Source organism: Falco rusticolus, chromosome 19 (genome assembly GCF_015220075.1).
Source record: "Falco rusticolus isolate bFalRus1 chromosome 19, bFalRus1.pri, whole genome shotgun sequence".
In the NCBI taxonomy this organism is placed as follows: domain Eukaryota; kingdom Metazoa; phylum Chordata; class Aves; order Falconiformes; family Falconidae; genus Falco; species Falco rusticolus.
In genome coordinates this window covers 3103493-3114837 of record NC_051205.1, presented here as the reverse complement: position 1 = coordinate 3114837, position 11345 = coordinate 3103493, and the positions used below count along the sequence as shown (strand labels likewise).

Genomic DNA, 11345 nt, shown 5'->3' with positions numbered 1-11345 from the left:
CCAGGCGGCTTGCTAGCCCGGCAGAGCCAGGCCCAGGATGCTGGGACAGGGAACTGTTAGCCAACATGCGCTCTTAATCAGGGCTGACTTTGGTGTAATCTAAAATAATCAAATTAGAAAGAAACCGTTAATCAGCTCTGATCTCACCATGTGTCACAGAGCCTAATTCTTGCTGCCGGTGGGGCCGCCACCGGTGCCCTGCGGGCAGGGGCTGCCCCAGCGATGTAGCCCCCCGGGTGGGGCTGCTGGTGGGGGGACACAGCGGGGTGGCCCCCTCTGCTCGCACCCTGCCCATGCCATGCCCATGGTGCTGGGGGGGCAGCTGTGCCCCCAGAGCTGTGCCGCAGTGCCGCTTGGGGCTGTGCGCAGCGAGCGCCCCAGCTGCCGTGGCAGGAGCACCCCAGCCCGTCTCATGCTGCCTGACCTTCATTTAATCTAGTTAATGCCTAGAGCCTGCTCTGCAATCAGGCAGTACCGAACCTCCCCCTCCCCGCTGGTTAATAAAGGGAAGGGAGATGGAAGGGGAAAATAACCAAAGATTAAACATTAATCTCCCCGGAGCCTAAAGGGACAGGGGTGGGCAGGAGGGGACCTGTTGCCTTTGGGCTCCCACTGTGCTACCCGGCTTGGTGAGGCTGGGGAGAGGCCCCTTGCCTGCGAAGCCAAGGATGCTCCGGATGCTCCTGCCTCTGCAGAGGGCCGGGATCAGATCCGGCTTTTAATCAGGAGGGGGTCAGCAGTGTGGCCCCCTGACCTGTCCCATCCCTGTAGGCAGGGTGCTGGGAGTGCCGGCGGCCAGCGCCGAAGGAGACTCCCCCAGACCAGCTCAGAATCTCTCTTTATTATTTAAATCCATTATGTACAACAACCAAAAATAAAAAAACGCTTTTAAATTCTCTGCGATATGAAAACTACAAGCTCTGTACATCGACTGCCGTGAGTGCAAGAGTGAAGGATCGTGGTCTTTGGTGGCTAGACTTGCGCCCACGCACGCTGCGGAGACACGCGCGCGGCCAGCATCCCCGGCCCCTCCGGCCGCCCCCTCTTGCCTCCCCACTGGGATGGGGCGCTGGGGCCACCGTGGCTCGTGGAAGGGGTCTGCCACGGCGGCGACCGGAGCACAGGGTGGCTCTGGCTCCTGCCACGGGGCTGCAGCGCGGGCAGCACCGGTGGTGAGCTGGCAGAAGCAGAGCCGTGCGGTGCCGTCCGAGCTGGCCCACATGCTCTGCAGGGGACACCTAGGATGACGGCTAAAACATCTACATCACGCAGTGTAAACACAGCCCGGGAATGTCTGACTATGCGGCCCAGCTGCAGACCCCTTCCCGAGGGGCTGCAGGGGAGACACGGACCATGGGGATGGAGCGGGACGTGGGGGCGGGTGGGGAAGGGGAGTTGAAGTCTGTGAAAAAAAAAAAAGGCAGTGTTGGACATCTCCTCTGCCGGACACGCTTGTGCCCCGCAGGCTGGGCTCCCCGAGCAGCCCTGCAGTCTGGACTGGTCCCGACATCCCAAAACACGAAGGGGGAGAACTGAAGACTTCACTTTGAGAAGTACCGCATGGAACAAGACCCTCACCTGCTGCACCGGGGGTCTGGCGGGCCCCGCGCAGCGGCAGCCAAGCCCCAGAGCATGACTACAAGCCACGGGTCCTGACTCCGGGAGTGGGAAGCAGCTTGCACAGCGCGGCAGGGTTGGGAGGGGACACTACTCTAACCAGGACTGTTAACACGGTTGGCCCAAAGCGACACTGTAAGCAGGGCTCAGCTGCTCGGCAGAGCCACGATTCGAACACACATTGCTGACTACTGGCTCTGGAGGGGCAATGTGGGTCGGCTGCGGGGACCCCGGGCTGCTGCCTTCCCACAAGGAGACCCAGGAGGGCAAGGGGAGGCAGCCCCACGGCCTCGCACATCACCCAGGCGCTGCCCAGGTTGGCAACTCTTTGTGACAACCTTTTGCTCTCTGTGGCACTGGTGACCGGCATCTCCAGGCAGTCTGGAAACAGGACCGCAATGCAGGGCAGGGGGGAGCAGAGCCCATGCTGAGCATCTCCTGGAGCCGCAGGCAGTGGGGTCACCCCTGGGCTGCCCCCTCTGAGCATCTCCCAGAGCCGCAGGCAGTGGGGTCACCCTTGGGCTGCCCCCTCTGAGCATCTCCCAGAGCCGCAGGCAGTGGGGTCACCCCTGGGCTGCCCCCTCTGAGCATCTCCCAGAGCCGCAGGCAGTGGGGTCACCCTTGGGCTGCCCCCCCACACACACCCCAGGCTGCCCCCTTTGCCAGAGCATGGTGAGGGTCCAGGCCACAGCACCCAGGTGTGGGGCACAGCCCTGCCCAGAGGCACATCCCAACCCCAGGGGGACCGAGCACCTCTGAGGCAAGATGCTCCCCCAAGCTGGGAGAGCCACCTGGGGGCTGCTCAGTGGGAGACGCTTCTGACCCCGGCTCCCCCACTCGGCACTCGTCACACTGGGGGACCCTGTCCCATACCCCTCCAAGGTCCTGGCACCACAGCCCACAGGACCTGCCAGGGCCTCAGGGAGGGGGGACCTGGCCCCTGCTGCCCCTGGGTACCCACGCTCTCTTTCCAGGGAGACCCCCACCGTGGGCTCCAGCCCCCCCAAATCTCAGCTGTGGGTCCCGGGGGGCTGCCCCTTTCTCCTCCCCCAAAAAGCGAAGGTGCTGGGCAGAGCTTGCTGGGGATCAAGGTGGGCGTGCGGCGGTGAGAGAGGAAAACAGAGGAGCTGCCAGCACCGGCCCCAGGGGGAGGCTGTGGGGCGCGAGGGTCTGGCCCCCGCGGAGCAGCTGCGGGGAGCCAGGCTCCCCAGGGCGGCTGGCATTTGGGTGAGGGCTCTGACCCATCCTGTTGCCTCCAGGAGGAGAGCAGGGCTCAGGACCGATGGTGGTGGAGCAAGGAGGGGAGAGCCTGGGCAGGGTCCCCTCCTTGGGGCAGTCAGAAGAGCCCCCTCCTCATCCAGCTGGACCAGCTCTGGTGCTGCCCCGCACCCGTCCCTGCTGTGCCCCCATGCCCGCAGCAGCCAGCCCATGGCCCCGGGTGCTGCCCCTCACCTCGCCTGCCCTCCGACGCAGCTGGGGCTGGGGTCCTTCACCAGGTGCTCTGCCTCTCCCGCCTCCGCCGCCGGGGTGCTGGGTCCCTCCTGCCTGCGCACGGGTGCCGCCGGGGACTCACATGTTTGATGGGAGTTTGGGCTTCCCTGTTTCCACCTCGGGGCTGAAGGCCACGGAGCCCTTGCGGGGGGGGACCTGCTGCCTGCCGGGACGTGGAGACCGGGGACTGCGGGCTGGATGTTCCCGCCACGGAGCGGCTGGGTTGCGCCAGCGATCCTGAAGGCATCTGCTGCGAGTGTGCTGGCTGGCCTGGCATCGCCGGACATGGCTTGGCAAGGAGTCCGGCTACTGAGGGAGAGGATCTGCGGGCCAGGTTCCCGGCAGATTTCCTGCCCTGCTGCAAGGAGCCCACATCAGCTTGCTGGGCCACTTTATTGGGAAGGGAAGGCTGGGAGGCGGAGAGGAGCCGGACATCGTGGGTGAGCCGCCCCACTGGCAAGCCCTGGATGCTCCTGTGCTTCACCAGCTGCTGAGGCTGCATCAGAAGAGAGATGTGGGAGCCGGTGGCTCGGGACAGGCTGTAGTGGAGCGTTCTCCCCGACGGCAGCGCCTGCTCCGAGCTGGGGGATGGAGCCCCCGCTGCTTGCTGCAGCAGGGAGGTGGAGACTGAGGCGCCGCGGGACTTGGAGAGCTGGGGCTGGGGGCCGGCGAGGGGCTGCTTGGCTGCTGCTGGCGGCTCCCCCTTCTGCGCCGTGCGCGGTGCCCCAGCGCTCGGTCTCTGCCCCCCGCTCTCCAGGGGTGCCTGGGACTGCACCATGGGGGAGGAAGGTGAACCAGCGGTGGGCGTCTGGAGGTGGGACTGCGCCCCCGATGGGGAGCTCATGGAGGAGGGCCGGGAGCCCCCCAGGCTGGGCTGGGACCTGCGCACCTGCTTGGTGAGCAGGGTGGCCTCAGGAGAGAGCGGACTGGAGATGGAGGAGGGCGGCAGGAAGATGTGGGCCTGCAGGCTGTGCTGGTGGGTCAAGGCAATGGCCACGTTGGTGGTCGCAGCAGCCGTCTGCAGGGGCGCGTGCACCAGCGGCTCCCAGATCACCGGCTTGCCGCTCAGCTCCCGGCCCATCGCCATCTGCTGCAGGTCCTGGATGTTGTGAGCCATGTCCTGGTCGTGCTTCACGATCTGCTGGATCATCTCATTGTTCATGGGCCCCGAGCTGTGTTCGGCTCGCTTGCGGAGCAAAATGGAGTTCTTCTTCCCTGGAAGGAGGCAGCAGTGTCACCCACCCTGGGAGCACTGGCTCTCAGGGGCACTGGGGAGGGCAGGGTGGCAGCGGCGAAGGGAAGTAAAACCTCACTGGTGCCAAAGGGAAGCAACACCCTGGGGAGGGTCTAGGCTGCAGCAGAAGGAGAAACAGGGACAAAATCGAGGAATCCTGGTTCCAAAGGCTCCAGGCTGGGGGCTGTGGTCCTGCTTGTTCTCCACAGGCAATGGGGGGTGAGGACAAGCAGCTGGCCAGTGCCAGACAGTATAAACGGGGGGGGGGGGGGGGGGTGGTAAGGCGACAGCCCCCTGGGAAGTCTGTCATACAGCATTCTCCAGCTATTTCCTGGGAAGAAAGAGGGAGCCTGGGGGCAGGCTCCTTCCCTGTGCTCCCCCTCATCCTCATTACTGGGCATCCATCAGGCTGGGGTGCCATGACCGTGAAGTCTGGGATGCCATCACCATGGAGTGTGTGATGCCATCACCCACAGGGCTGGGGTGCCATGGCACAGAGGCAGCTGTGCTGGGCCCAGAGGGTGCTCCTCACCTATGCGGTCCAGCCGGTCCATGGCCACCGTCTCAAAGGCCCTGCGCATCATGGGATACTCCTCCAGCACCTCATTGAAATTATCCACTGACAAAGAGTAGAGGCGGCAGTAGGTGTCAGCTCGCACACTGGCTGTCCGCCTGCCCCGCGTCAGCAGGCAGATCTCTGCAGGGAGACAGATATGGGTGTCAGGGTGATGCAGCCATCCATCCCGTTCCCAACAGCTTCCCCAGACAACAGCAGCCAGAGCGGGGACAGGACCTCCCGGCACTCACACAGCCTGCACAGAAGCAGGGCATGACCCGTGAGGTGGGGCAGACCTGGGAGTGTGGACAGCCACGGCCGTGCCCGCAGCCAGGCACAGCCTCTTCCTCCCTCCCCTGACCATGGAGACACCCCTGGGTGCGACTGCTGTGATTGCCCAGCCCGCTCCTCTCCCAAACCTGTGCTTGTAGCCTATACACTGGCTCAGATGCTCTGCTCTATGCCACCCTCCTCTCCAGCCAGCGGTGGGGGTGGGTGGATGCCCCCCCTGCCCAAGCCAGCCAGAATTCAGGGCTCTGCCTGCTGGTCCCTCTGATTCTGTTTGCTGGACAAGGTCCCCTGTCAGAACAGGCGCGGCGGACTGCTGAGCCCAGTGCGATGGGGATGCCAATGGGCAAGAGGGGTTGGGCAGAGGGTGCAGCAGGCAGAAATATCACGATGCCCCAGCTCCTGCCCCCCAAACAGCTCGCACTCCCCTCTGCTCTCCAGGTGTCCCAGCCCAGCCTCACCCCCAAAGTAGGAGCCATCAGACAGCTTTGTCTCCTTGTTGCCCTTGGTGAGGATGCTGACCACCCCGTGCTGGATGAAGTACATCTTTTTGCCTACGGTGCCCTCACGGATGATGAAGTCCCCAGGCTGGAAGACCTCAAAGCGCAGCTTGGTCAGCATGGCCGTCACAAAGTTGGGGTCTGCGTTAGCAAACAGGGGCATGTTGGCCACCAGGTTGCGGCAGTTGAAGTTGATGATCTCCTGTGGGGTGAGGAGCAGGTCAGCAGAGACATCACCAAGCCTGACCCCAGCAAGCACTGGCCCCCACTCCCTCAAGTCCCCAGCACTGGGGTGCCTGCCCATACCTCTTTGAGCGGCTCATTGAGCTCCCCCAGGATGTTCTCCTCATCAAACATCTTGCCCTGGTAGCGGTGCTCGTAGTACTCATGGATGCGCTGGCGCGTGTCCCCAGGCAGCTTGTGGAATGACATGTACTGCTCCACTTGCTTGTACTGTGGGGACAGGGCAGAGCCACACAGGGCTGCGCTGAAACAAGCTGCACGTGCCGGAGGCCAGTGGCACAGCCAGCCAAGGCCTCCTCTCTCCTGGGCAGTGAGAAGCATCTGCTGCTGGAGCTGGGATCCAGGCACACCCGCTCAAGGGCCCTGTCCCAAAGGCCACCTCTGAGGCCAAGGATGGGACCCCCATGCACTCAGGATGCAGAGGGTCCCAAAGCAGAGGCCAGGACAGGGCCTCACTACACTAGGGTGAACCCCAGCATCACGACTGGGGTGTCTCTATCCATACGGGCATCCTGACACACACACACCCTGCCCCCCAGGTGAGTGGCAAGGGTATAGATCAGGGCAGGAATCTGCAGGTTCCAGAGCCACTGAGCTGGCTCTGGAGCTGGACCCACTCGTGCCACGGCGTCTTTCCCAAGTACCCAGGCATTCCCTACCCCACCCTGCTGACCTTCTCCTGGTACTGGCGCCGGGACGAGTCCAGAGACTGGATGAGGGCGGTGGCATGGCCGATGAACATGGCGTAGCAGGTGGCCCCCACAATCATGCTCAGCATCGTAAGCCAGACGTCAGTCATGCCCTCAGGTGCCTGCTGACCGTAGCCAATGCAGAGCATGTGGCTCATGGCCTTGAACAGGGCGTGCGAGTACTGCTTCCCCCAGGAGTCGTTCTGCAGACAAGCGAACAGCAGTTCTGGGGGCTCTGCTGGAAGGAGCTGCTGGGATGAATACTCCAGTTCCCACTCTCCAAGGAATCCAGAGCCCCAGCAAGAAAAAGGTTTCTGATGTGTCCGAGCCCAAAGTGCAGAGCTCTGCTCCAGGAGGAGGCACTGGGGATTGTGCAAAGCCCTGAGCCTGCACCGGCCCCTGTGCTGGGGAGGAGGCAGAAGCCCCCCTGCCCCGTTCCCTCCTGGCAGGGCCCGAGGGATTCCCCTGGCTGCGCTGACACGATGGGCTGAGCAGGGAAGGTGATGCAGAGATTCCCTTCACCCAAACTGCTGTTGCAGGGCTGTGGCCAGAGAGACGCTGCTCCGCAGCACATGGATCCAGCCTCAGAGTACGACATGCGTAACCAAATCCTCTCCTCTCCCCCAACCTGCCCCCCCTCTCCCAGGTAGTGCCCGGAGCACTCACCACCATTTGGTTCATGGAGACCCAGCAGTCCCGCGGGAAGTCTTGCAGCATGGGCACCAGGAACTGCAGGCAGCCATCCCAGTGACACAGCAGCAGCATCATGCCAATGAGGTTGAAGATCCTCACCACAGCACTGGCCAGGTCGTATGTCATATGGAAGATCTGGGGAAGAGACAGGAGAGGAGCTAAAGAGAAACTCTTTGGCCAGAACAGCCCTCTGAACCCCTCCCCTTCAGCTGGCTGTACCCCACAGCCAGGGATCCCTGAGCTGGCCTGAGACCCTGACCTTGGACCCCCAAGTGGTTCTCACCTCTTCCCACTGGTGGATGTAGCGGATGAGGCGTGAGAGGCGCAGCAGGCGCAGCAGGCTGAGGATCTTGGTGAAGCGGACGATGCGCAAGGCCCGGGCTGTCTTGTAGACATCAGAATCCACCTGGGTCTCCAGGTCAACAATGAGAAAGATGTAGTCAACAGGGATGGAGGAGATGAAGTCAACCAGGAACCAGCTCTTCAAGTACTTCATTTTGATGGTGTGAGGGTCAAGGATGATCTCTGTGTTGTCCTCCACCACAATGCCTGTCCGGAAGTTCAGCACCAGGTCAGCCAAGAAGAAAGTGTCCGAAAGCACATTGAAAACGATCCAGGGAGGGGTGTTCTCATCCTTGAAGAAGGTGATGCCCACAGGCAGAATGATCAAATTCCCCACCATCAGGAGCAGCATGATGAGGTCCCAGTAAAACCTGCAGGGAGGGAGCACAGGGGATGGAGCGGGGCAGGGAGAAGTGGGGAGAGGCAGGACACAACCGGTTAAAAGGCAAACCCGAGTTCAAAGTTAGAGAGTCCATCACATCGTGGAGAGCCAGGCACTCAGGGCACACACACACGTGCCTGCTCACACACATGACGAAGACCCTGCTGCTTGACCGGGACACATGCAAGCACGTGTGTGTGGAGAGGAGCGATTCTGCACCGGCTCTGGAGGCAGAGCAGGGCCAAGGCTCTGGGGGAGCAAATGCCACCCTGTGTGCGCAGGCACAGCGGGCTGTAGCTCCAGGAGCTTGGCTGTCGCTCCTCCCTCTCCTCGTGGCATGACAGTGCATGCACACGTATCTCCCCGCCCCAAACTTGACATCCGCCCTGAGGAAAACTCAGAGGACGTGGGCTTTGCTCCCTGGAGCTCCCTGTCATCTGCTGCTCACCACCCGGGCTGGCTTAGCGGGATTTACAATAAGCTTTGCTGGTTATGCAAACTGAGTGCCAGGCTCCTGGGGCAGCCAGGGGGCTTGGGGACCGGGGAGGCTGTCAGGATTGTAGGACAGGTGAGCCAGGCAGCAGCCAAGCAAGGACAGACGAGTGGCATCCCCTCGCAAAAGGGGGAAGGAGCAGGTATAACCCCAAAGGGGCTGCTCACCAGCTACACAGCCCTGGGCCTGCAGGACCCTCAAATCCATCTCCTTTCTCCGAGAGCTGACAGGCTTGGGGGCTGCGGAGGAGATGCCAAGAGGCACCCGGGCAGCAGCCGTGTTTAGTTATGCCTTGAAATTCAGCATCCCCATTCACATGCAAATGTCGCTGGGATGTTTTCATTCTTCAGGAAAACCGCATGCAATGCCTTCTCAAGGTTTGTGACAGCTCCTGCAACAGTTTGGTGGGCTCCCAGGCTCCCTGCTCAAAGTCTTTATGGGTGCCTGGAAAAGCGAGGCCACCTTCAGGTGCCTCCATTAGCCCCAGCCCTGGTTGTAGGTATTGGCCCAAATCTCCAAAGGTGACCTCGGGGCACTCCTGGTGCCTTGTGGATGCAAACTGGCCTTTGCAGGTGACACGAGGCCTGCTGGCATTTCCCACTCTGCGTCCTGGGTGGGCACGGGTGCCACGGGGCTTTCTGCAGGTGATGGGGAAGAGGAGGGAAGAGAAGTCATGGCACTACTTGAAGGCTCCTTCAGGGAGAAGGGGGGGGGGCGCAAGGCCCAGGAGCATCGCAGAAATTAACACCTTCTTGCCCACGTCTGAGGTTTGCTGGGGCAGGCGAGCAAACGCCAGCCAAAGCAGAAGGGGCCTGACCTGGCCAAGCAGTCACCTCCCACCGCCCCACGCTGTGCCCCGGGGAATGGCACACACTGAGCGGGGACGCTGCCTGCCCCCGCTGCTGCCTGAGCCCCCCCAGCTCTCTGCTCAGATTTAGGCTTAAGCCCTGCAGGGCAGGCCCTGTCCTTTACTGTGTCAGGCCGAACACGTGGGGCCCTGATCCCAATGGCGTTTATGTAGCCCCATAATGTGATAAACACCAGTGTAATCCCCACCGGCTGTTTACCTGCCAGCTCACTTTGTGTCACCGGTTGCACAAGCCACTCCAGCCACGCTCAGGCTTACAAACTTTGGGGCAGCTTCCCTGGGAAAAGGGCTTGGAGGGCTTGTAGCCCTCAGCATTGCGCTGGAGCAGCGCAGGGAAGCTGGTGTGTGCAGAGGTTGGGGCTCGGCAGTGAGGGAAGCTGGCTACAGGTGCCGGGGACCTGCGGCGGGTGTTGGCCCTGCTCTGGCGTGCTTTGCCAGGCTGGGGACATCAGTGGTGTCACAGCTTGCTGTGGGAGCTGACTGCCTGGCAGCTTCATCCCCCGTACAGAAAGCCCACCCTATATGACTCAACATCCCCGTGACACCCAGTTCCTCCCACATCATCTGTCCCTGAGCTCTCCCTGTGATCCCGGTGACACCATCAGCCAGGCCCAGCTCCTCGCTGGGTGCCCTGCCCTCCTCCAGCTCCGGGGGCTGGAGCCTGTGGTGGGCAGGATGGAGCCCATGCTGGGCGGGATGGAGCCCGTGCGGGATGGAGCCCATGCGGGGCAGGATGGAGCCCGTGCGGGGCAGGCTCTGTGGGCAGCCCGGGGGTCCGTCGGGATGGTGCGGCCCCTCGCCAGACGAAGAAATTAAAAACAGCAGCGAGAAAAGGGGGAGTGGGGTGGGGGTCGGGGGGGGGGGTGGGGGTTGGCTGTGCGAGGAGGCGGTCAGGCAGTCCCAGCCTCCGCCGCACGCCCCGAGCCGGTTCAGCGGAGGTCCCCGGTTCGGCGGGGCCGCCCCCACCCCAGCGGGAGCCCCGAGGGCCCGGGGCCGCGGAGGCGCGTGGGGGGCTGAGGCAGAAGAAAGTTGCCTGCGCTGCCCGTGGGGCCGACGCCGGGGAGCAGAGCCTGGGGAAGGGGCTGCGCGGCCCCGGGCAGCGGCGGTGCCCCGCGGGGGCTCGCCGGGCTGCGGGGGGCGGCCGCGTTCCCCGGCCCGGGGCGGCGCCCCGGGGCCCGTCACTTGTTGCCCCGACGGGCGGCGGCGGCGGGGCCGCGCTCAGCACCACGGACAGCGGTGGCGGGGCCGGGGCGGGCGCGGGGCCCGGGTCCCACCTGAAGTCGCTGTAGGGGTGGATGATCCAGGCGCCGGCCGACTTCACCCGCTGCCGCTCGATCTCCACGGCCCGGTGGCTGCCGAACATGCGCAGCGAGAACTTGTTCACGGCGGGCTGCAGCATGGCCCCGAGCTGCCGCTGCACGAACGTGCCCGCCGCCGCCGCCTCGCCCTCCGCCACGATCTGCTCCGCCGCCGCCGGCGAGGCCGTGTCCGCGCCCGCCGCCCCCGCGGGCGCCCTCGCCGCCTCCCCGTCCAGCACCGGCGGCTTCTCCGGCGGCTCGGGGCTCCGGCCCGGCGCCGCGTCCATGCCGCCGCCGCCGCGCCTCACGTTTCCTTCAAACGCCCTTGCCCGGGCGCCCTGCCCGCCGCCCCGCCGCACATGCCCGGCCCCGGGCGGGCGGGCGCTCGCTCACCGCCCCCGGCCTCTCGGTCACCGGTCGCGCTCCTTCGCCGGCGCCCGCAGCTCCGCCGGCGCCCGCCTGTTGCGCACACACTGGCGCGGGCGCGGCGGCCGGGCCCCGCCGCCAGCGGGGAGGCACCGCCGGCACCAGAGCGGTGGCGCGCCGAGCAGCGAGGCCCGGGCGGCGGCGGCGGCGGCGGCGGCGGCGGCGCGGGACCCCGCGGCGGGCGGGGCGGGGAGGGGCGGGGCTCTGGGGGCCAGGGCGGGCGGA

At 64.4% G+C, this 11345-nt stretch overlaps 1 protein-coding gene across 1 annotated transcript; it reads right to left on the bottom strand.

Annotated features, from left to right (window-relative positions):
• Positions 1 to 826: 826 nt before the first annotated feature.
• HCN3 (hyperpolarization activated cyclic nucleotide gated potassium channel 3) lies at positions 827 to 11260 on the bottom strand. The gene is given in 9 exon segments (XM_037370918.1): positions 827 to 3261; positions 3263 to 4323; positions 4875 to 5039; positions 5648 to 5888; positions 5993 to 6139; positions 6603 to 6821; positions 7285 to 7446; positions 7595 to 8024; positions 10671 to 11260. Coding segments are annotated over 9 exon segments (2811 nt in total). The 5' UTR covers positions 10982 to 11260; the 3' UTR covers positions 827 to 3186.
• Between the last annotated feature and the right edge of the window lie 85 nt (positions 11261 to 11345).